This window comes from Meleagris gallopavo, chromosome 23 (genome assembly GCF_905368555.1).
Source record: "Meleagris gallopavo chromosome 23, MGAL_WU_HG_1.1, whole genome shotgun sequence".
NCBI lineage: Eukaryota > Metazoa > Chordata > Aves > Galliformes > Phasianidae > Meleagris > Meleagris gallopavo.
In genome coordinates, this window is record NC_139426.1 from 1,903,750 (window position 1) to 1,928,026 (window position 24,277).

At 41.4% G+C, this 24,277-nt stretch overlaps 1 protein-coding gene and 1 long non-coding RNA gene across 3 annotated transcripts; one reads left to right on the top strand and one right to left on the bottom strand.

Moving 5' to 3' along the window:
* The first annotated feature begins 1,769 nt into the window (after positions 1-1,769).
* Positions 1,770-6,903, top strand: TMEM52 (transmembrane protein 52). 2 transcript variants are annotated; one of them, XM_085242521.1, is made up of 5 exons: positions 1,770-1,809; positions 2,084-2,127; positions 2,896-2,940; positions 4,449-4,618; positions 4,921-6,903. In XM_085242521.1, the coding sequence occupies exons 3-5, from the start codon at positions 2,909-2,911 to the stop codon at positions 5,229-5,231; spliced, it is 513 nt and encodes a 170-aa protein (XP_085098647.1). In that variant the 5' UTR covers positions 1,770-1,809; positions 2,084-2,127; positions 2,896-2,908; the 3' UTR covers positions 5,232-6,903. The 2 variants fall into 2 exon arrangements, with proteins under 2 accessions (XP_085098647.1, XP_085098648.1); XM_085242522.1 differs by lacking the exon at positions 1,770-1,809 and adding an exon at positions 1,814-1,856.
* Positions 2,936-24,258, bottom strand: LOC146542879 (uncharacterized). The gene is made up of 3 exons (XR_014887911.1): positions 23,696-24,258; positions 23,257-23,350; positions 2,936-3,913 (listed from the first exon to the last, which is right to left on the bottom strand). It is a non-coding gene; the product is annotated as an uncharacterized LOC146542879 (long non-coding RNA).
* Positions 24,259-24,277: the final 19 nt, after the last annotated feature.

Sequence of the window (24,277 nt, forward strand, 5' to 3'; positions counted from 1 at the left end):
GCTGGGACAGTTGGTTTTCTTCATAGTGTCTGGTATGATGCTGTGTTTTGGCTTCTGAAGAAAAAGTGTTGATAACACTCTGATAATTCAGTTGTTGCTAAGTGGTGCTGCACAGAGCCAAAGACGTTTGAGTTTTTCAGCATCCTGTTCTGTCCTGCCCATGAGGTGCCGGGGGCACAAGGAGTTGGGAGGGGCCGGAACCAAGGCAGCTGACCTCAGCTGGCCCGAGGGATATTGCATGCCATATGACATCGTGCAAAAAGCTATAAAACAGGGAAACGGGCTGGGGGTCAGCTGCTCCTCGGGCATCACTTGGTGAGTAGTGAGCAACTGTGTTGTGCTTCACTTGATTTGTAAATATGTATATATGTTGTTATGTTGCTAATACTTCTCTCTTTCTTTTCTGTCTTAGTATATACTCTTTATCTCAACTTACAAGTTCTGCCTTTTTTTTTTTTTTTCCCAATTCTCTCCTCCATCCCAGTGGGAGAGATGGGGAGGGAGAAAAAAGCCGAGCAGTGCTCAGCTGCTGCCTGGCTTATGCCCCAGCACTCACATTACAGTTTTCTGCCACGTAACTGACCTCTGCTGTACCACTGCTTCAACAGCAACTTTAAGTCACCTTCAGCTCTGATGCAGAAATACTCCTTCCTTCATATGGGTACAGTTGGCTTTTGATGCATGTTTTCTTCCTCCCTGACAACAGTGAGACAAGCAAGGGGAGCTTCTTAATGCTCTGGGTATGCGTGATCCATCTAAAATAGGTTTCATTGTGAAGAGAATTGCAGAAAAGCTATCGTTCAGAAAGGGAAAGTTGCTACAGGGATTAGTGTAATTAAAGCAACAAAATATTTCCCCACAGTTTTTCTCCCAAATAATAACTTGCAAGATAGTCACACCAACATGTAGGAATTGTAACTGAATTTATAAATCTGAAAGTTTATAAATATTACCTTCTCTGGGAGCAAACCCGTATCAGAGAACCATCAAAACCTTTTCAAGTGTGTTTCTATGTGTTTTAACAAGGCTTTCTAAAAACACAAATGATCTGTTTTCCCAAAGCTTCGTTGCTGCTTTTTATTCCTAATTTCTCATTTCTTTTTCACTGCACCTTCAAAATATCTCTGAAACTTCGCAGCTCCCAGGTGTGTGCTCAGCTGCCAGCAAATCTGGTTGTTATTTTTAAAAATCAACGAGCAGCAGTCCAACACCACTCTGGTGAAACCTCTCACTGCTGGCTTCTCTCACAGAATCACAGAATGGCCAGGGTTGGAAGGGACCTCAAGGATCATGAAGCTCCAACCCCCTGACACACGCAGGGCCACCAAGCTCCACATTTAACACCAGCCCAGGCTGCCCAGGGCCCCATCCAACCTGGCCTTGAGCACCTCCAGGGATGGACGGGGCATCCGCAGCCTCTCTGGGCAGCTGTTCCAGCACCTCACCACTCTCATGTCAAAGAACTTCCCCCCGACATCCAACCTAAATCTTCCCTGCCTCAACTTCAAACCACTTCCCCTTGTCCTGCAGTTATCTACCCTTTCAAAGAGTCTCCATCCGGACTCCTTTTGTATCACGTTCCCAACTTCACGGCTTCCATTGTGCGCGGCCTTCCTGAATCACAGCCCCGCAGCGGCTGCAAGGAGCCGCGCCGGCACCCCGGGAACCCCGGAGCGCGTAAGAGGAGCCCGGAGGGGCCCTTCTGGGGGAGCCCCGCAGGAAATCACGGCGCTGCGGGGGCCCGGCTGGCTCGGCCCCGCCTCGGCTCCTCCCCGCGGCGTGCGGCTCGACTCGACTCGGCTCGCAGCGGTACGGAGCCGGGCGGCGGTGCGGGACGGAGTGCCGAGGGGCCGCTCGTACGCAGCGCTGCGCGGGGCGGGGCGGGACGGGACGGGGCGGCTCCATTGGGGCGATCCGTGCGTTGTTCCCCCCGCAGCGCAGCGGCCTGGGCGCGGAGCCGCTCTCGTCCTTGGGCAGCGCCGCCGGAGCTCGGCCCGCCACCTGCTGCGGGACACGGCGGCGCTTTGCTGCTGTCCGTCTGCTTTCCTGATCCCTTTTTTTTTTTTTTTCTTCCCTTTCTTAGGCACTGCTTTGCTCTTCTGGGGATAGCAGGAAGGACTCTGATCAGTGAGTAATGGAAATTTTTCAAATGTCCGTTTCCCAGTCTGTTCCCTTCCTGATCAGTGACAGTATCGGGTCGGAAGGAAGATTTACTCGCGGCCGTACGCTGCTGCCCGGTTTGTCTCCCAGCTCCGGGCCGTGTCTTGGCTGCCCTTGCTGCACGCACGGAGCTGCACAGCGCTCTTCTTCCTAAGGACTCGGAAGTGTCAGCTCTGGGAGTCAGCCGGCAGGCTCCTCTCCGGGGCCAAAAGCACCGCTCTGCATCAAATCCATTCCAAGTCTCCACTTGGAGCACTGCCGCGTCTGAAATGTGTTACAGCTGATCTTCTTATCTTGTGGTTTTTTGTACTGCGAGGAGATCTGAGTAACGTATTCCTGGTTGTTCTGCAGCTGTGAAAAAGCAATTTAAAAATAAGCGGGGAAGCGGGAAGTTGTCTTAGGCTGGGATTGTCAGACTGCTGCCTCACTGGGGTAACGTGAAAGAACTATTTTGTAGTGCCTTGGGAATCCAGCCTGTGTAGCTCTCTCTCCAGGAAAGCACTTGTTCACCCAGAGCCCCACTTTTACAGTGGGATTTGTGTGCTCTTAGCTGGAGTAACATTACAGCTATGAAGAACAGTCCTCTGAAATGAAATCTGAAGGATTTTTGTTCTGTATTCCTATTAATCGCTTCCCTTTTTACACCTCAGAAATCACATGAAATTGATTCCCTGCCACGTATTCACCATTTGAGTGCGGATATTAAAATCAGTGAATTACTACCTTTCTTCACAGATGCCCTCAGAACATGTCTAATTGGACAAGTCTGTGGTATGTCTGGTAAGTTTATTATTAATCTTACTCAATAATTTGACACACCGTGAGCAGGAATTGCAGTAAGGTAATGGGAACGCTCCTCTCAGTCAGGATGGGTGGAAAGGACTGCTCAGGGAAAGCTGCCAGGGGAATACATGGCAGATGGGATGGCAGAGGAGATAAGGTGTCAGGCAGAGCACAGCATTCATCTGGGGGTCTGTCATCTTTCCATTCCGAGTGCAGCAGGGTTCAGCTGTAGATCTTGTTTGTTCTTCCTAAATAAACAACTTGGGACACAATGGCAGCTGCACAGAACGGACTTGTTAGGACTTGGCACTGCCTCAAGTGCAGTCCTCAGTGCTCTCCCTTTTATGGGACAAGAGGCTGTGAGCTTATGGTGTTGATTTTTCATTCTGATCTCAAGCTGAATGAAAGAATAATAGTAAGTGAGAGGCAAAGGTCTTGCCACAAGTGTATTTGTCTCTTTCCTAAAACATGCACTCTATGTATCCTAATGTTATTTTTGCAGCTTGTATTCTGTCACATAACATACAAATTTTGCTAGTAACAGATTGAATTGATTAGTTTTAATCATCATTCAGTGTGAGCTAATTTGCTATTCTTTGCTTTCTTAGAACATGCTGATATAGGACTGTTTAAAAATACATGCGGTTGCATAAAATATTTTAAGGCTTCTGTAATTAGGCAGAGTTAAAATCATGAAGGTTAATGAGCTAGTGCTGAGATACCTGTCCTGAGGTGATTTGTGCCTTCCTCCAAGGGTAGCAGTATGTGAAGGCATGACTGTCACTGCACCAGCACGTGCAAGGAAATATCCACTGGCTGGAGATGAGGTCGCACTCCTTGCACTGCAGGAATGGCTCACTGCAAAGTTCCAGCAGGGCAGTACTTCTCACACATGAGAACCAAGACCTGTAGGCCACCTGCATTGTATTCAGAGGGTCTGTGTGTTTCTTCTGTCTGCCTCCGTTCCTGACTGTAGTAAGAGAAAGCGAGGTTTTATTCCCAACTTGTAGGTACTCATTCTTAGCACCAGAAGATGCAGAGAGCAGCACTTCCTCAAAAATTCTATCTTGTACAAAAATTAGTGTTCTTTAATTTCAGTTCAGAGTTCTCCTTTTACTGCAAAAATGGTCCCCTAGGTCCATTTTAAGTGTGCCCCCAGAGTATATTACTTTGTTGCACCATACCTAGAGACAATTGTTGCATTTTCAAGGCAGAGTAGTTTTGCAAGGTTAGACTTGCATTTCCTTTCCACTTTCATTGCAAACAAGCTGAATATACAACCCAAGACCGTTAACATACAGAATCTGTAGGCCAGGAAGGATGGTACCAGTAGTCGGAGCGCTTCCAGTTCTGCCTGTCTGTGATTCAGCTTTGTAATTCTGAATCCAGGACCCATTAAGAGGAGGTTTGACCCGTCTTTCACCCATTTACAGTGCAATTATAGCTGGCTCTGGAAGAAGTAAAACATAACTGATGACATTACGGTGTTCTCCACCCTCTTTAAGGTTAATCTTGCTGACTGTGTTCATGCTCCTGCTCTGTGGGATCACAGCAAGCTGCAAGAAGTTCTGCTGCCGGAAGAAGAGGCCTCCAGTTCAGCCCTTCCCTCGGCACCCCTATGATCTGACTGTTGTTGCTATTGACAGCGACAGCACTGCTCACAGCACCGTGACCTGTAGGTATCCTCTGGGTTACACCTACTCTGTCAGGAGCTTTACAACAGCAGCTGATGGCACTATGTGCAGATGTTTGCTCTTCTGACAGTGTTTTGTTGTTGTTTTGTTTTTGTTTTGTTTTTGAGAATGTATAGATTCCATCATGGATAATTCTACAGTGCTAGCTTTTAGTATAGTGTGAATTTATTCTGCAAGCAAAAGGCAAACTATTATTTCTTGGAGAAAAATGGGATTAGCCCATTATATATCAGTGTTCCATGCAATCGTTGATTCTTTTTCTTTTCATTTCTTTTCTTCACAGCATATAGCTCATTCCAGTACCCCACGAGTGCCCCTATCCCTTCAATATTTGTGGGTATGGATAGGAGCACTGTATCCCCTCCAGCTTACAGTCCCTACGCAATGGATTTGCCGCCTTCTTATGATGAAGCCGTCCAAATGGGTAAACAACACATTGAAGTAGCACTGGTCAGCCAGAAACTCAGTGACATCCCAGGACAGGTGATGTCAGGGGGGCAGAATCCCGTCCAGAATTCACCTGACATAATCACCAGAGACCTAGCAACACAGCCAGATTCAGAAGATGCAACACAAGAACAGCCTCAGCTCTAGCTCATTTTGGATGGGGAGTAAAGAAATGGAAGGACTATGAAAGTTAAAGAGGACATGAAGAATTTGGTCTCGTAAGACAAAGTTATGATGGAAAGATGATTATCCTAACAGATTGTGATAAAGGGCAGCAGTTTAAAAGTGCCTATAAAGGTGGGACATGGATGCTTCTTCATCTCCTGTTTAAGAAAAATAACTCCCTGTGCCCAGCAGAAGACCACGGGGATACTGCCATCTTGGAAACAGTCAGATGGTACACAAAGCAAGTTGCTGCTCCTGAGCAGAGCTTTCCCAAACTGGAGTTGAAAGTAGAATCCTATAAACTCACACTAGAGAGTCAGTGATACTCTGTCTCTCTACAGTTTCTTTTATTTTGAGAACTTCAACTGCTCAGCAAACTGCTGAGGTGCTAAATTTGTCACTGCATAATGACATGTGTTCCTTAAACTGAAGAATGACTGCAAACAAGAACAGGAAAGTGTTTGGAGGAAAATGCATTACCTTATGTTTCACAACTACAGACAAGGAATGAAACAGATAAGAGAGATTATTTTTGTTGGTCATAAGACTTGAAGGGATTGGTTTTGAGTCGTTTTTTTTCTTTAAATCTATTTTCAAGACGAGCTGGCTTGCGTGTGGGATCCTTTTGCTACTTATTTTTGCCACTTGCAGTACAAATTAGTCTCAAAGAGATTTCCATACTTGGTTGAGTATTAGTAATGTGTTTCAATATTCATGTTCTTTGCTGATTGAGCACAGTGGGTTTGAAGTACAGCATGAATTAGAAAATATCAATTGTTTTAGATGCAGAAAATATATAATAATTGGCTATTTCAGAAGAACATGACACCACCATCATGAGAACCCACGTGACGTCTCACCTGGAGGGATTATCAGTGTGAACTTGACAAGCAATTAACTACATAGTTGTTTTTCCTTATTTTTAAAGGCTGAAGTAAATAAGAAGATTACACATATGGCATCAGTTTAAGGTTTATGGGAAAACTGTGTTATCTAATCAGTTGTAACTGACCACAAAGAGCTAATTATATTGTCTGAAAGTGTCAGCATAATCATTTTCTGCAGTGTGAATTTCTCCCAAGTCATTTCTTCCCATCTTGGTAACATTTGCTTGCACTATACAGGAAAATTCTGGGGAATTTCAAAGCAGTCTTGCAAACATGAGACACCTCTTGTCATCCTTTTATGTGTAAAAATCAGGATTTAACACAATGGCCTACACAGGCAATTCTTTATGCCACCACATTACGTTTGTATCTGTCTTTCAGATTGTACCACAGAAGAGGGCTAATTCCTCTTCTGAGTCATTATGTGCACACTAACAAACATGTTTTGAAAGCTTAATGTAAGAAATGTAGCATGGTGTCAAATGTGCTACATTATGTTAATTATAGCTATGAGGAAACCCAGGACATACTAAAGACTCAGCAGACATGAAATTAGAGAGAGAGAGACTAGGAGGAAAATGTCAAAACCAAAAATCTTGTATGTAAAACAATAAATGTAATTAATTTTTAACAGAGATTATATTTCTATCTCATAAAGGTCTTTAGCAAATTTTGCCTAGCTTGCAGTTAGCCAACATGTTATCTCTATATTTCTTGTGTTCTGTACTGTCTGTCAAGGTGGTAAATATATGTATGGATTACTCAAACTTTCCATTTTTTTTGTTTCTTAGCAATCAGTGGGCTAAAACACTGAACTCTCTAATACTGCTAGAGAGACAAGGCAGAGCGCTCCTCTTGTTAGTAGACAGGACTATAAAACGAGGTGACTGACACAAGAGGGCAGTGCTTCGCTTTTCAGTGAATTGCCGTGTCTGATCGCTGGGAGCCGCTCAGTGACAGTGCCAAGAGGCAAGGCTCTGAGCCTGGGCTCTGAGCAGCTCTGCAGAGAGAGGTTACTTTGCAGTGCAAGGACTGAGTTTGCTAGAGGAAAAAAAGGGGAATAAAGTCACAAGGGTTTGAGTTCCCTCCCCTGCATGTTTTTGCTTTTACAATGCTTCTGTCATGTGAGCTCTCAGAAGTTCCTGACTGACTACCTACCATGCTGCAAGGAGACCCATTCCCTCTGCTCATCTCTGCTGCTAGACACAGTATCAAAACACTAGATACCTATGGAGGGTATTGCAAGGCTCTTGCCTTACAATGTGGTTGATTAATTCAAAATAAACTATTTCCTTGACCTAATCGACACACAGGAACATAGGATTTTCTTTAAACATTTAGTATTTAAAGATTAAAAGCAGCTCGGTCTGCTCCTCACGTTTTCAATAGTGATGTCTGAGCCCTTGATCTGACTTCTCATGGCTGATAACCAAAGTTCACCCCGACCCTGTCTGCAAGGAGGCAGATTATTGCCCCCTGACAACTGTGCATTATTTGCATCTCCACTTAACCCATTTAATTTGCTCAGTGGAATTGCATGGAATATATCTCTCCAGATATAAAAGATCATAAATAAAGGCAAGGCAGAGAAAGATGATTTCTTGTTAATGGCTATAAAAACAGGTTTGAGAGAGATTCTATTCAACCTGCATTTTTGCGATGCAACTGTAAAAGGATAGTAAGATTTCTTAGCCTTAATGAGTGGTAAGTTAAAATGAACTTAACTTCGATTAACATTTTAAAACTCACTAATTAAATCTGAGAGTTTAGAATTGAGATTACTGTTCTTTGTTTCTACCACTGCTTTCCATACAAATTTCCATTTTTAACTTTTTCTTTGTGTTCCTTCTAGCTCTGTTTATCTCTCTGTGTGAGATCTGACTTCATGATCCTAGAAACCTGTTGATGGTTGATGCCACTTAGTGAGGTTCAAACAGGATACCTTCAAAAGCTCTCAACCTAGATAGACATGGTGTTCTTTGTTTCTACCCTATCGAGGTTGCAGAGGGGATCCAAAGGATAGGATTGTTCTTTAATTGTTCTTATGTATGTTGACAGGGTTCCTGGTTTTGTCAGTGAAAGCACTTTTTGCTTCTATAACTGCATTCTGCACGACTTGAAAAAAATAAAACTCAGCTGCAGAAAAAGAGCCCAGCTTACATTTGGTTTTATTACTCTTAACCACGTGTCTAACCACATGTCCTTTCTTACTTGTTTCCAAACAGCCTTGATATGTCTCAACGTCTGGCTCTCTGAGAGCCATTAAAGAGAAACTAGAAGGGGATGCATGGGAATTAATCCAATGACAATTAATGCCTACGTACATAAAGCTTACAGCCAGTTCTTAAAGTATCCTAAAGCTTTAAAACAAGACATTATAAGGGATACTATTTATTAGTGCTGCAGCAATGCTGAAGGTTTCCATTCCCTGGCCAAGGGAATCGGCCTGCAGCTGCCTGTGTGTGTGCTATTGTGACGTGTTTAGAAGCCTGCAGGGTGACCTCCACAAAGCTGCTTCCTCTCTCCTGTCTCTTTTTCTTCACCTTTCCTGTTGATCTGTTTAAGGCATTTATCCTTTGGAATGGGAAATCCTCCCAACAGTGCCTACCACAGTGGAAATGTGGTCACAGAGGGTCCCACAAGCTCAGCTGGATGGAGGACCTAAGAGTTCTGATTTGTCAGTCTAGCATTTAAACCATTACTAGATCTGCTAAACTCTGATTACATCCACACAAGCTTTGTGACCTCTCTAAGGGAAAAGCTCCTCTCAGTAATTAACTGAAGTGCATATCTATTGTGAATTGAATCTGGTGCTCATCTGGCACTGTTCAACATGTAATTCTTCTTCTCCCATTTGTCCATAATAATTGTTTTGGCAGCTATTTTCTGTTATTTGCTGGCTGTGTGCAAGAGCTTATGATGGGGAGATGCACTGCTGGAGCAAGGCAGTGCTTACATCACTGGCAGCAGCTTGCAGTCTTGTCTCTCCTCTCGCACACACATGCGCTCACCATGAGCCCTTGTGCTCAGAAAGAAAATTCAGGCTTGCGAGTAAATTGCCTCAATAATTTATAGGCTTTATAGCCCAGAGCAAATTATACCTTGGCTATGTGATGAAATTCAGGCTGCAAATCCCTTTATAGCCAAGCTCGTTAACAATATAAGTAAAGTGGTACATCTATAGTGGCTTTTATGATCAATGCATTAGAATCTTTGGAGAGTATTAAGTGGTAAACCAGCAGCATCCAGAGCAAAGCATCAGTAGGGTCTGGATGCAGTACGACTCAGAAAAGCCATTTCTTTTTCTGCCTTGCACTTGCCTTTGTCTGTCTCACTGCCTCCCGAATACCATTTATTCATCATGCAGCATGTGCTATGCTCCCAATCAATAAAATAGATCTTGCTGTCCTGAGGGTTGGTTTACTGCATTAAACAGTGAGTGTGGAATACGTAGGTCAGGAATTCCTGCAGGTGCAGTGATCTCTGTTACACCATCCTATAGTGTCTGTGACTTGGCCTGAGGAGAAGGGGAAGGAGATGGATGACAGACCTTCATCCTAAGGATGGATGCATCTCTGGGGAACTGTCCCCACACATCTGTTATTCCACCTAGCCTGCAGTCTGCCTTCTTCCACCAGATGGTATCAGTGAGCCTAACTGACCTATGTGCATGTCAATTTTTCAGATGCTTGACCTCACAGAATTTGATTAAGAATATTTGGAAGAAAAAATGTCCTTTCCTTTATTCACCATGGGCCAAATAGAGAGCAGTTATGGAATTAGAGAACAGCTGAGTTTAGGAGGGACCTCTGGACACCACCTAGTCAAACGCTGCTCACAGCAGGGTCATCATGCTCTGGAGCTTGTCTAAATGGTTTTGAATTATCCAAGGACAGATTCCACAACTTCTCTGAGCAACCTGTTCTAATGTCTGACCACTCTTACAGTTAAAGTAGCATTCTGAATGTCTGAGTGAAGTTTCCTCCATTTCAGTTTCTTGCTGCTGCTTCTTGCCCTGTCAGTGGGTACCTATTGAGAAGTCCACCTATTTTTAAGCTTTCCCATCTGGTATTTATACACATTGGTGAGATCTCTCCTGAGTCTTCTCTTCCTGAGGCTAAATAACCCCAGCTTGCTCATACTCTCATTTTATGTCAGATGCTTCAATCCTTTAATCATCAAAATATTTAATAACATCTTCTTTCCAACTTGCCTGGATCCTCAATCATTCACAAATTTCACCCAAATTTACCTGTGACATTAAATATATTTCCACTGAATGTAGGCCTAGAATAAACAGTTGCATAAAGCAAACCATGAGAAACATCATGTGAGTGATATTCCTAATCATCCTATTTACCCCTCACATCGTGCTGGCAGGCTGTATGCTTTGCTGATACTACCTATGCAGTGCTTTTCATTGTGCTACTTAGACTGACACTGCATCATCTCATACAGTGAGAGTTCAGCACAGGCTTATAATTAGAGTGGTCAGCTCAGTGTGCTGCTGATTTGTGTCCCAGTGGTGAGAAAACAGGCAAAACTAAATCAGAAAAGGAGCAGAGGAGATGCTTGTACGTGACCTGATTAATCAGAAATAGATGAGCTGCTTGAAAGCAGGAAAATAAATACAATCCACCTATTGCTTTGCATAGTGCTTCTGGGTAGAAGATGCTATGTAGATATTCTCTCCTGTGGGAGATTACGTTTTAGAAATACAGGAAATCACCTGGATTAAAAAAAGAACATAAGGAATAACACTGTTCTAGCCCGAAAACAAAGATTTCTTTTCTCTAGATTTTCTCACTGTCAACAAGAAAGCTGTTTCATCAAAGCACGCCCTTATTCCCATAGCTTTCAAGCAAAATGATTGGGTTTTGGTTAAAACAAACAAACAAACAAACAAAACCTCATTTTCTTACATGAATTATAGCAATACCAGAAAATGATTGTTTAGTGCTATGCTCTAATAAATAAATAAATAAATCTAAATTTCTTATTCATTCCTACCTCTCTCTTTTCCAATGCATCTCTCTGTTTTATGCATGAAACTTAAAATCCAAAATCTCTGTGCTTTAACCACTGTAGCAGAAATACTAAGTCAAGCCTGCACCACTGATAGAGCCCCTGGTGGGAAGGCAGGGCCAACCCAGGGGAGCTCAGCTGCATGCAATGTACTGAGTGATTAGAAGAGCTGGAGCCAGGATCCACCCCTTCCCAGCCCTCATTTAAGGGTTGGCAGGGGAGGCAATGGAATATTGCTAGAGGTCCCTGTATGCTTGAGGTCTTCTGAAGGTAAGCAGCTTCTTTTCCTTTGTTTCTGTGCCTATGGCTCTTGTATTTCAGCAAACCCACACTTGCCTAGAACCTTCTTCTATTCTCTGTGCTTTCATTACATTACCACACATTACAAACCAGTGAGATGCTAAGTAACATCAAAACAATGATAAAGTAACAGGACTCAAAATTAGGATAGCTTGAACTTAAGGGATTCATTTGGTGATATCTTTTATCCATTTGTAATTATAAAATGTAAGTGTGTACATATATCCATTTAGTTTAAAGTTCTGTTTTCCACAGCTCTTCTTATTTTTTCCCTCCCCTAACTGCCTGCTCGGACTTGACTCTGTAAGCTGGTGATTTGGTACCCATTTCTGTTGTAACTCAGCTTGTGTTCATGATTGATCCAGAAGACCAAATTAGTTGCTTCACAAATCTGAAACAACACAGAGAGAAATGAAACTACAAAGAGGGAGTTGTTTTTAATCAGGCTGGTGGTGGAGTGGGGGAAGAAAGAGGCAACTACTAAGTCCAAGAATTAGTCAGATTGTTTCTGTTAGGGATTTACAAAGAACACAAATCCGTACTTGCAGTCATGGATGCATGAGGATCTTTCTCTCTGGCAAGTAATCCAATATTGCATGTCTGCAGTTCTAGTGATTCATATTTTAAGCTGTTGTTGCATTGTTTTGAATTCAGGGAAGGCTCCAGTATAAAAACTCTGGCACAGGAAGTTCAGCTTCCTCTCCAGATTTCCTTCCTCCACCTTTTTACATGCAGAGCTGCAGGGAAGATATCTGAGCCTTTCCTGTGCTGAGTGAATGCTCAGATAACTGTAGAATGGTTTGCATTTACACCCAACACCTTCATACACAGTGCTGAAGAAAGGCAGTGTGGAAGGCAAAGTGGTTCTTAATGACAAGACCTAATCCTGAAAATATTCTTGATGGTTGACTTGCACTTTGTAACTGCCCACAAAGCTGGGCATTTTCCCTAAAAGAAACAATATATAAGAGAGGTAAGAGCAACTACTTTGGCCCTTCAGTCCCACTTCTACAATAATCTTAGTGATGGCAGTAGGTATTTAGCCATAATAGAAATATACCACAAATACAGAGGAAGAAAAGCTATGAAGACCAAACCTGGATCGGTCAAAATCAAAGCTGTCACTGTTTTTAATAGGCTAATCTCAACTCCTAGATTTTTACCTAAATTTTGGTGTCATTTAAAACCAACTTGCTAGGCTCTAGGCTGAGGGCCCAGCCAGTCTGAGACCAAAAATGTACAGAAAAAGAGCAAAAACAACAGAGAAACCCCATCAACAATCCAAACAGGGTTATAGCTGAGCTCTGGAAGTGCACGATAAGTATGTTAGGAGGAAGACAATGTGGAAAGTGAGATGCAGTATTAAAAACCTCTGAGCTAGGTCTGTACAAACTGGCACTACCTTCTGGTGCATGTGTACGTGTGAAGATCCCTGCTAGGATCACAGAGGTAATACAGCCATGGGAAGTACTGTATGCAGTGCTAGGTCAAGTAGAGCAATACACTGATGTAGCTCACAATGCTTTCAGTTCTAAAGTCTGCCTACTGAGCCATCTCTGGCGGTGTGGCTGTGCTACTAGTGCTTTACAGTGCTTTATACAGCGTATATACTCCCTACAAGAAAGATTTGTGAGTATAACAAAACCAGCATGCTGCACTTGCAGAGTAGAATAAGCTCTACCAAACGTGGCTTATTCCATCACCAACCAATTTCCAGAGCACAATGTTGTGCTGGGGAAAAGAACAGTAGCAGCACCTGCTTCAGTACCTTTTGCTAGCATAGCAAGAACAGACATCAGTACAGCTGCAGTGAGAGCACGGGGAGAGGCCTGAGCCACTAATTGCTCATCATGTGATCCAGGATGCAGGCTGTTCCCAGCAGATACAAGAGGAGGAGGACAGGAAGAGCTATCGCTCTCTTACCACCACACAGCCCTGCCTGAATCTCTGTTCCTAAGACCTCTCTCCAGTTCTGTGATGCCTTACGTGTGCAGGCAGAAGCAAGTACGCAGGCCTGCCTTCAGCTGTTACTCAGGCTAAGCAAGCATGGTATTGAAAATAAACTACTGTAGTCCATATAGATAAAGCAGAACAGTGCACAGAAATCTTATCTGACAGCCTTCTTATGAGATGTGTTACTAATGCTCAGCCTTCCACAAGACCGGTAGAAAGTTGAAATCTGAAAGCATGAGGAGAGGACTCAGCTCAGTGCCAAATGCAATTGCCTGCTTTGGGAAGCAGCGAGCATTTAGAATCCATACCATGTCACCCACTTACTCATGCATATGTATGAGAACCTACTGAGCTTCAGTCATAGCCAGACACTCACAGTAACAGATTAATAAATAGCTGTATGGTCACTAACAAATGCCAAAGGGTGATACTCCATCTAGCTGACAAGTGCACATCAGTAACCCACATCGTGCTTTTAGCTTAGACTTCAACATTAATGTTGGCAGTGCAAAAACACAGTGTCATTCATTGTTTGTTTACTTATTTGTCATTTGATCTTATTTGTTTGTTTTGGGGACTCCTGTGAGGATTTAAAGCTGCAGTATAGAACTACCGGGGATGCAAAAAGTGAAACCAACTAACCCAATGATAACAACAAATGGAAATGCAAAAATCAACTCTCATTTGAAATGGTGTGAAATACGTTTGCTTTTTAAGTTTCTGATAGTATAAGCTGCTGCTGATTGAAGTTGTTTTTTAGGGTGTCTCTTCTTTTTCTTTTCTACTTTTTTTCCCCTCTTGGGTGCTCTTTTAAAACCATTTGCAAGCAAATTATTTTTAGGTATTTTTAGGTGATGGTAGCCCATAATGCACATGACTAAGAAATTAAGTCGAAGATATAAACGCTGAGAAATGAAACAGTTTCATCCCTTATTTTAAAATGCTAAAATCAAAGAAAATAAAACTACTCTTTAAAATGCTACCCAGTAATCAAAGCAGGAAGTTCACTTATTTGAAATTGTCAACATGTTATTTTTGTATTTTTAATTAGGTGATGGATACCATATTGATATGTCAGTATTCTACAGTGCTGTTTTCCTGGTTTGTTTGCTTGTTTTTTTTCTATCTCTAAACCCTTCAGGATTCAATGAAGTTAAGGTGGGATTTTGCTTACTTGGAGGGTTTGGTGCATAACCTCGAAATTGGAAACACCAACAATTCTTGAGATTGTTCTGCTGCTGTTATATCACCAATGCAAATTCCCACTGGTACCAGTGTGGCAGAAGGTCCAAAAGATACAATGGTCTTCAGGCTTTATTGAATTAACATAATACACATCAGTAATATAACAGCATAAGTCATCCTAAACACATACAGGAAATATTACAGCTGTTGCTGAGCTTTTGTATGTATGAAATTTGTCAGCGTGTTCTTAACAGTGGAACATAAAAGCCTGGTTTCCAGCTGTTACAGTTTGCAAGTAAAAATGTCTTTAATGAAGCATCAAAACTCAGCACACAACAATCACTTAAGGGTAGAATTTATCTGCAACTAGTTTGTTTAGCTCATGGAGAAGTAACAAACTCACATTGCTTGCTGCTGGGTTTCCTTGCTACTTTTGTGCTTGCTCATGGAGATGAGTTCCCACTTGGGGAAAGGCTGTGGTTTATGTTGGTGTGACTCTCCAGCTTTTGAATGTTCCTTAACCCTTTGAAACCTTACTCCAAATCTGTAAGTTAGGTTTAAAAAAAAAAAATAAAAAAAAATCCATCAATTATTTTTTGGTGAATATTTTTAAGAAAAATATACACAGAGGGGCTCTATTTATCCAGGTATGAATGCCACAAAACACAGTAGGATCTTATCTCATCCCATATCTCTGCCAAAGGATTTCAAATCCCATTTTTAGAACAAGAATTAGAATTTCTTCACCTTTTTCAACATGAAAAAAATCTCAAAATACTTTCCAAGTGTTAGCGGACTGAATTTGCAGTGCGTTTTGTATTACTATGTTCATTCCACACTGCATATAAAGCAAAGGAACTGAATAATTCAAAATCAGACTCCATAGCATAGCCAAGAATAAAACTGAAAAGATCAGTGTCCAACTCTGGATATTGAAGCCCACTACCATAACACATTTCTTTTGTGCTATGTGTGGGAGCTATGAACAAGGCTGTTCTGCAGACAGGATAAACCATAAACAGGATTTTTTTTAAACAAGATAACTGATTGGGATAGCAAGTCATGTATTGACAACCCTGGAGGGAGCTGGAGAGTTATAAATACGGCAGAGGTATAAATAGGAAGGAAACTGAAGTGAGGCTTCCTTTAAAGTAAATGAGAACATTCATAAACAATAGCACAGAGGAGATGCTAGGATAGTGCTTGTGAAATGCATAGTGTGGAAAGGTCTGTGCTGTATATAAAAAGCAAAACATCCCTCATCTTTACTACAAGTGTTGTCAAAAGAGTAATTTCTCTAAGAAGTACAAGTCAGGACTTCAAAATGATTTTCTTTCTTCTATGGTTTTCAATACAGAATTTTGTATTTAGCTGAATTATGGATACTGAGGAAAAGGTAGAATGAAAGGAGAAAGTCACGTTACTGCTTTACTTTTTTCATTTTTCATGAAGACATAAACTATACATGTTCCTTCTTAGCCAGCACTGAATAACTGAAGTTTCCCACTTTAAGGGCAGTACAGCTGCAGTGTGTGCCCATCTTTCTCCTCTTTAACAGGATTTACTCTGGTACTACAGGTTAAGAGCTTCTATGTTTGATTGTTTTCACAACCAGCCCAAGCATTCAGGCAGGCACAGTGAAATAATGTCTCTGTTAAGACAAAGGGCGTGTCATATGTTCAAGTAACTCAAAATCTTTCCTGGACCCTTGGCATACCATCGCTTGGCTTCAGAAAATCAGTCTTTACTAATAAGGCAACTGCTTCCATCAGTTCCCCTGGGTAGTGGCCTGAGAGATGTTTCACTTTACGTGTGTTTTGTTTTGTTGCTTGGAAACCTGAATTTTATAAGCACATCTTTCTCTAACAGGTGCACACAAGAAAGGGTTTTGCAGAATCAGGATCTCGTTTGGATGATTGGTTTGAGATCTGGGATGTTTACTATAACAGAATTTAGAGGTCAGCAGAAAGTTCCTTTTTTTTTTTAATAAGTTAGGCTCGCACTCATGTACAAAGAAGGTTATTTTTTAGAGATAGAAGAAAGCCAGCCTTTGTTTCAAATCTTCTTAGCAGCAGCTGAATAGCGCAGTAGATACAGGTCCTGCATTATAACACTTAATTCCTTTAGCTTGTTTTAATGCAACTCAATTCCGTAAAGAAGCTTCCCTGCTTCATCTCTTCCCGTGATCTTCATGAATTTCTCATACTAATTCTCTCTCCTCCAGTGAGTGAGGAAATGCAATGCAATAGGGATGTCTCACACCATTGACCCTGCTCAGGCTGTGGTTTGATGTACTCAGTACGAACTCTTCCTTTTGTGTTTTCCTGCCCAAGACTGCTGTAGCACAGTATGTACACCCAAACCCACGTACCTTGGGATCTGATGACCAGTGATTCTTACTGCTTCTCTCCTAACTTGATTTCCTGACCTGCCTGTTTTATATCTTCAGTTCATAAAGCTCTTAGGGCCAGTAAGCAGCCAGCCAGGCAAAATTGTCATGCAATCTATAAATAAGCTCTATACACCTTATATAACATCCACACAGATTTTTCTGGAGCTGTTTCTGAAACAATAAGATTGGCATACATTTTTTATCTTCTACTGAGTGGTTGGCGGAACTCAGCTGCCAATTTTGCTTGACAGGGATGATAGAAGCCTACCTCCTTCTTCAGACTGTAATTTGCTCAATTCCAGCATACTTTTCCAAATAAATGCTTAGTTTTGAAGTACAGGATGTAACCATTATTGAATCTACTCATTTTATTATCTCTTGCAATTAAATGAATGACTACTGAATTTTCTAAGCATGCCTTATCCCTTTCATGTATCACAGATAGGCTTTGTTTGGTTAAGCATAGATTCTCCAAAGACAGCAATACAAGTCCCTTACTCCAAATATTTTTGTCTTATGAATGCAGTTTTGTTTTCTGGAGTCTGCAGCAGCACTGACGCTTTACTGCAGCTGCAGCAACAAAAAAAAAAAAGGTATAGAGCTCTCTAAGAAACAACACCCTGATCAATAATTCCAGTCTTTGGTAAGCTGCTTCACTGTGACACCTGAGCCCACTTTATGGAACTGCTATGTCAAGGACAGAAGAGTGTTCTATAGGAATCTGACACGTAGCTAGATAAGCAAATTCTTTTTTGTACTTGAAGGTATTTCCCAAAGGCAAACTTCACTGCAGGTCTGACGCATCTGACCTCATGGAAAGTTTAGTAGCTAGGCTGAATTCTCAATGTGGATTCTAAATCCCCACCATCTCCAGGATACCAGTTGTTTTTCTCCTAGTTGCCCAATGAGACAATTATTCCCTTGAGGAATGTCCCTTTAAAGGGGAAAATACTAGGCTGTAAGCTTTTACTCAAACTGCTTAATCTGCATTAATGCTACTGAAATGTCACTGAAAAGATTATTTACGTAAAGGAAGACACAGAGGTGTACAGTTGGTTCCATGTATGCTTATATCTATAGATACTCTGTAGAATCTGATCTTAAGAGAACAATAACAATGCCCTTTGTAGCTATTTTAACTGCAGGAGAGGGATCCATACAGAAACACAATTTCACTTGTTTGTTAATATCTGTGCACTTACTAATTAAGATCTTCCTCAGTTTTGAAGGGCCTATATTTGTTATATGACGAGACTTTTGGAAAAAAGTGCTTTCTTATATGATATATATTTTCTATATTCTCCTTTGTTCCTAGCAACACTTGCTGTGTTTGTTTCATGCTATTAAGGGTACTGAAGAATATCCATCTGCCCAGGTAGGGCAGCTCTGCAGACTTTTTCACATGCTCCAGCACCAAAGGACCTCTAAGAAACTGAGCTATGGCTTGCTAAGCTTAAAGATATTAATTTAGCTTTTTTTTTTTCCTCCCCTCATTTATAATTCAGACTTGAATATGAATGAAAAAGAGAACAAGCACAAAAAAACCCTACCCTATCCTTCTGGCTCTCTCTAAATGGGTTTGTTCAAACAGGAAGGGGCTGGGGAAGGAGGGAGGGGGAGAGACAAGAAGGGAATTTGGAAGTATACAACTGGGTTTGGACCAACCTTGAGACACACATACATGTTTCAAGGTTGGAAGCTGAATGCAGAGGAAAATTCAGAACAGCTTACTCCCAGATGACAAATGCTGTTACTTTGTAGAACAAGTATAAATATAGGTTGCAAAATTACATACTTGGATCACACTGTAAGATTGTATCACAGTATAAAATTATGGCACTGACTGCAAGGAATGCTAGATCCAGGTTCAAGCAGCACTACCATTCTCACTTCTTTCTGCAAACTGCTGGGTAGTAGCAGCTAAGTAATTTTACATGGATATGCATCAGTTTCCTATGTCTAAAACAAGAGCAGTGACATATTTTGGCCTTAGGAAATGCTAAAAGATATGCTACGTATAACCATCACCTCCAGGAAGTAGGCAATAATTTTTTATGATTCTTGAAGTCAGAGATGCATAAAGCATTGACCTTAATTGGGTCACAGGGCAACAGGAACTGAACACAGTTTTCTGCTGGAAATAAAACTGCCTCAACCAGAATTAATAACAAAACAAAAAACATATAAAGCCTTTTGGGACACATGTTCACCAGTGTGTACTGCCTCGTGTAACTTATTCTGGCTCTGTCAAGAATTAGAATATACAGTTGATATTGATTTGTTTATTACGTTCACAATAAGAAGTATGCACACTGATGGAGCAGAATAAAATCTATAGGAATGGTGCAGGCCTTCACAGCTGTTCTCCTTAGCTTATAGATATGGATTTTCTTTTTCCCAAAGGATTTCAGAGTGAATGCAAACACAGTATCAGCTTCACTTCATTTTCTATGAATCCCTGCATATTTTTTTTTGTAATTCTATGAAAAAATGTACACAGTTCTGAAATCAAAGGACACAAATGCAGGCAAAACACCCTGGAATGGGAGATAGCGTGATTCTGGAATATGAGGTGCTCTTGTGAGTTATTTTGGGTAAATCCATTAGAAACACTCACCTAGGAAGTAGCAAATGGAGAAGTAGGGTAAAAATATCTATATTTACCACTTCCCAAGTATTTTTATACCCTCTGAGGTGCTCTGTAATTTTGATAGGTGCTGAGTTTTGCCCTTTCTCTAGAAAGTCTAATTTATACCTGATTGGTGATGGTTATATTTTCAGAGTCCAGAAGTGTCTGAAGTTTTAAGAATCATGCAGTACATTTATTCACACAGTGTGTATGTTCTGATTACAATAATGCAGTAACAATTCTGCTTTAATGCAAAAATGTGTTAGATTCTAAGAAATTCCTAAAAATGCTGACAAAATATTCAGTAAAACATGAATATAATACATTTATAAACAGTACGCAAGGCAATTTCACTTGCAAATAAAACTTGTACTTCATTAATACTTTGGGGACCAAGTTACATCCTTGCTCTTCTTGTTTAACAAGAACATCTCTCAGGACTATGTGATATCTGTCCTTTCTGCTTTTGGACAAGATTTCTCATTGCTGAAGTGTAAGGAAAGCAACTGCTTTTAACTGTTATATTGATCAATATCCAGTATGAATTCTTCCAAACATACTGCATCCTGACGTTATTAAATCAGTAACTTCACTGTTTTTAAACAATGCAGTAAGACTTTACAAGGCAAATCACTTTACAAGAGAATTTGATTAGCAAGGGAAAATAACTAACTTTAAGATGGAGTTTCCACATCTTCCAAGGGACATCACACGGCATGGTTACTTGTCATGTGATCTACTGAACTCAAAAACTCTGCTATACCATCCAGCTCTTTATTTCTAATTCTTTAGCGTTAAAGGTAGAGCCGTATGTTTGACAGAGTGTAGCTGAGACTCCTGAAGCACTTCATTAACACAATCTGCCTGGGCCACGTAATCAAGGTTATTACTTCTGCAGCAGAGATGTCTGAGCAGGATGCACGGCTGCCTGGGCCCTTGTTTCATGGTGCAGCATCCTGCAGACATAAGACAGTTTTACAGATCTGATGACTGCGATACAGATGTGAAAAGAGCAGCATGTAAGAAACAGCCCAGGACTCCCATTCCCTGGAAATTCTCCATCCTTATGTGTTGCAAGACCATCTTAGATGAGGGAAGAAACATGGCAGTTTTTGACAGTCAAGATCCCTAAGTCTGCATTTCGTTGATGTTTTAAAGCCTCTCAGTAGCCTTCATTTCTATCATTTGATAGCAGTCACATACATGTAAGAGTGAAAGCAGAGCCTGGAGGCTGAAAGCCAGAAAGCAGGTTTGATGTGTATGCAGACACTGGAGCTCCTTAAGCAGACATCCTGTAAGTTAAGAGTTGGTAGAAATATGAAACTGTGTGGCATGATTGCTCTCTATTTGAAAGTTTCACATTAATAGGTGCTGAGATGAACGCTTTAACAACTATTTCTTTTCTGACCTACAAATGGCTTGAAACAATGATTTTTCACAGCTTCACCAGTGTGCTGTGGTGTGCTGAAACACAGGTTTAGAATGACAGAACAGCCTGCAAAAACAGGTGTCCTGGTGACACACCAACTATGACAGATGAGCTAGTTTTGTCATTGTGCATGTTTTTTCAGTTGTTTCAAACAAAGTAGTGAATCTTCTTAAAGATTTATCTAATTTGGCATGCCCTCAGTAAAAGGGTTAATATAAAAATGATTGAGAAAAAGCTAGAAGACATTTTGCAACGGCGAACTATGGAGCAACCTGCTTACAAGAGGAGGTTTTCTTTAGATCTAAATCAAGCTTCTTAAGGAAAACCACTATTTTTGCTTCAGTAGTCCTAGCATGTATGGAAGCTCCTATGAGAAGACTCACTATTTTGTGAGTTACATTTCCCATCTATTTTGGATATTTTAATTTGCTGTATTCATTAAAAAACAGATTTCTTTGGCTGATTAAATATATTTGGTCATCAATGTATTACCAGCCAATTTTAGCTATTTTTTTTTTTATTTTTAGAGGTAAGAAATACTGCTTGTATCTAAAGTAATACCAAAGAGAAATTCACACATTCAATAACACTGATAATTATTTGAAACTTTTTTTCACTTTGAATCATATATAATGCATACACAGTAGTATCCAGGAGAAGACTGTCTGAAGACAACAGAATGAAACACTGCTGTTTCTCTTCTGGAACTTTAAAATGAAGAACTGATCTGTCCGGTCAGATTTACAGGAAGAAAAAAAAACAACCACAGAACCAAATAAAAAATTCATCCTGGGTCAAACAACCCTCCACCCTGTAAGTAACCATTTCCAATCATCATAAGCTGTCCTCATACCAGTAGCAGAACTGTGTTATCAATCAAAGTTTTCATGAAGATGAGACATAATTAAATCACTGGGTCTGAAGCAGAAACCACTGCAACAGCTGTGTTTTTACAAAAGGATAGGTGTGGTGACAGAATGAGTTGTCACTCAGCATGTATAATCCCATTTGGCCTTTCACAATTCCTTACCCAAATTGCACAGATTTAAAGAGTTGGCATAGTACAAAGCTGGGGACAAGAGACACTATTCAGCTCTCATATGACAGAGAATGCATAAAAAGTGTAGTGCAAAAATCACTAGATTTCTAGGATACGATATGATCTGAATATGTATTTTAATTTAAAAAGGGAAAATAGGCACTCAAATTGTGCTAGAAGCATATAAGAGAATTATAAAAAAGAATAGTAGTATTTGTTTGATAATGTAATGGGGAATTATTGTTTTATTATGTTACAGTTAATACTGTTTCCATGTCACCACTCAAAGGCAGAAAATGTGATTTACTCTTAGTTATGGACTTCAGAACTCCATTGTTGCTCATTACACAGATTTCTTCTGCATCACGCAACGTTACCTGAAATTTCCACAAATTCTCTTAGGATGTATAAATCTTTCTTGGTAAAATAAAGCCTTTTAAAGCATTCTTTGTGTATTACACCACTTTTCTTTCTTTTTTTTTTTAAACTTAAATATAGCAGGGCTGTGTATGTTTTTGAAATCTCTAGAACACTTTGAAAGCATCTGTAACTTCTCGTTTCATACCCAATTAAATTCAATCCATATTTTGCAGAATGCTAAACCAATCTCTAGCCAGTATCAGGAACATTTATATACACAAAACCTGTGGAACCTCTGGTATGCAGGTTGTAAAGGGCTAATTCTTGTCCACGATGTGCACGCGTGTGTATTATTTATGGAGATGTATTAGAAGTTGTATTTGTGTGGTGATAAAACAGCACCAATTTGGGGCTATAGTTGGAGAGCCCTTTATTCTAATTTCAGTATTTTTCTTCTTTTGTAGATCTCAGGGCAACGAACTAAAGCCTTTGCTCAGCACATGGCATATTTAATACTTGATTATTATAAAACAAAGGCCTAACCACACCAGGATTGGACAGTTATTCACAACAGACACCCTGAATAACAGCTCACCCACTTCCTCACAGTTTAATTGACAAACCTCTCACTAATTACAGGTAATCACACCCGCCTTCCCCAAAAACATGATGGCAGGTAGAAGTTCAAATTTGCTCAGGCAGCAAAGCTGTCTCCTCACTGCTCGACTTAATAAAGTATAAACGAATATGGGGGGGAAAAAAAGATATAGGTGTGCTGATAGGAAAAAAAAATGCAATGTGTACTTACTTTCCATCAATAAGTAATGAAGTTTAAATATGTGAGTGCTGTTGTGATTCCATCTTGTGAACATCTCTCCTGCCTAGGCTGGGGGAAGTCTGGTCTGTAAAACAGAAATTGGATTTTTTTGGTTTTGTTTTTGTGTTTCCTTTTTTTTTTTGACTTGCTCTTTTCTGCAATGCCTTACAGAGAGATGGGCGTTTGTGGGAGGAATATGAAAATGGGGGAAGAAACAAACCCTGAGGATTTCAGCCATGCAAAAAAACCTTTGTGATATGAATTCATAAATAATAGATAATAAAAAACAGGAAGTTGCAAGCTGACCTTGTTGTACCACATTCTGAAATCTCTGAGGGAAATACTGGGACCTAACCGGGGTTCACTACTTCCCAGGCGCCTTTCCGAGCCCCTTCCCCTACCATTATGCCTAGCAGCCGCCAATTCTTACATTTTAATGCTCTTTTAACCGAAGTAAAACGGTATCTGCCGTTCCTCCAAACCCTGTTCTCTCCGCTTAAAAAAAAAAAAAAAAAAAAAAAAAAAAAAAAAACAGCGCTGTTTTTGCTCCGTTTTCCCGCCGTTTACACGCCCCGTTTGCCTCAGGCCGACTCCTAAACGCGGAGCCGTGAGGGGCGGCCTGGGCGCGGCAGCATGGCGCGGCGGGGCAGAAAGCGAAACCCGCCCGCGCCCTTTGTTCGCGCTGCGGGGAGGAACCAGAGCGAGGCGGGCGGGAGGAGGCCGGCAGTCGTTCGAATCTCCCCTTCCTGTCAGCACAGCCTTCCGCGCGGCCGCCGCCCGCTGTCTGAGTGCGGGCCGCCCGACTGACTGAGCGCTGCCCGACTGAGCGCTGCACCGCGCGCCTGAGGGGCGCAGCGCTGCTTCCGCGCGCCTTTCCCGCTCGAGCAGCGGCAGCCGCCGTCGAGGCAGCGAGGCCCGAGGCACAGCGCTTCGCCGTCGGCGGCGGCACCACCGCCCGTGGGGGGAGCGGAGTGGGGCGGGGCGGGGCCGGGCCGGGCCGGGGGCCGGCAGC

Bases quoted from the DNA above. Each gene is read 5' to 3' on its own strand.
- TMEM52 (XM_085242521.1), top strand. From the start codon at position 2,909: ATGTCTAATTGGACAAGTCTGTGGTATGTCTG. The intron at 2,941-4,448 runs GTAAGTTTATTA...ACCCTCTTTAAG, and splicing joins ACAAGTCTGTGGTATGTCTG to GTTAATCTTGCTGACTGTGT. The intron at 4,619-4,920 runs GTAGGTATCCTC...TTTTCTTCACAG, and splicing joins TGCTCACAGCACCGTGACCT to CATATAGCTCATTCCAGTAC.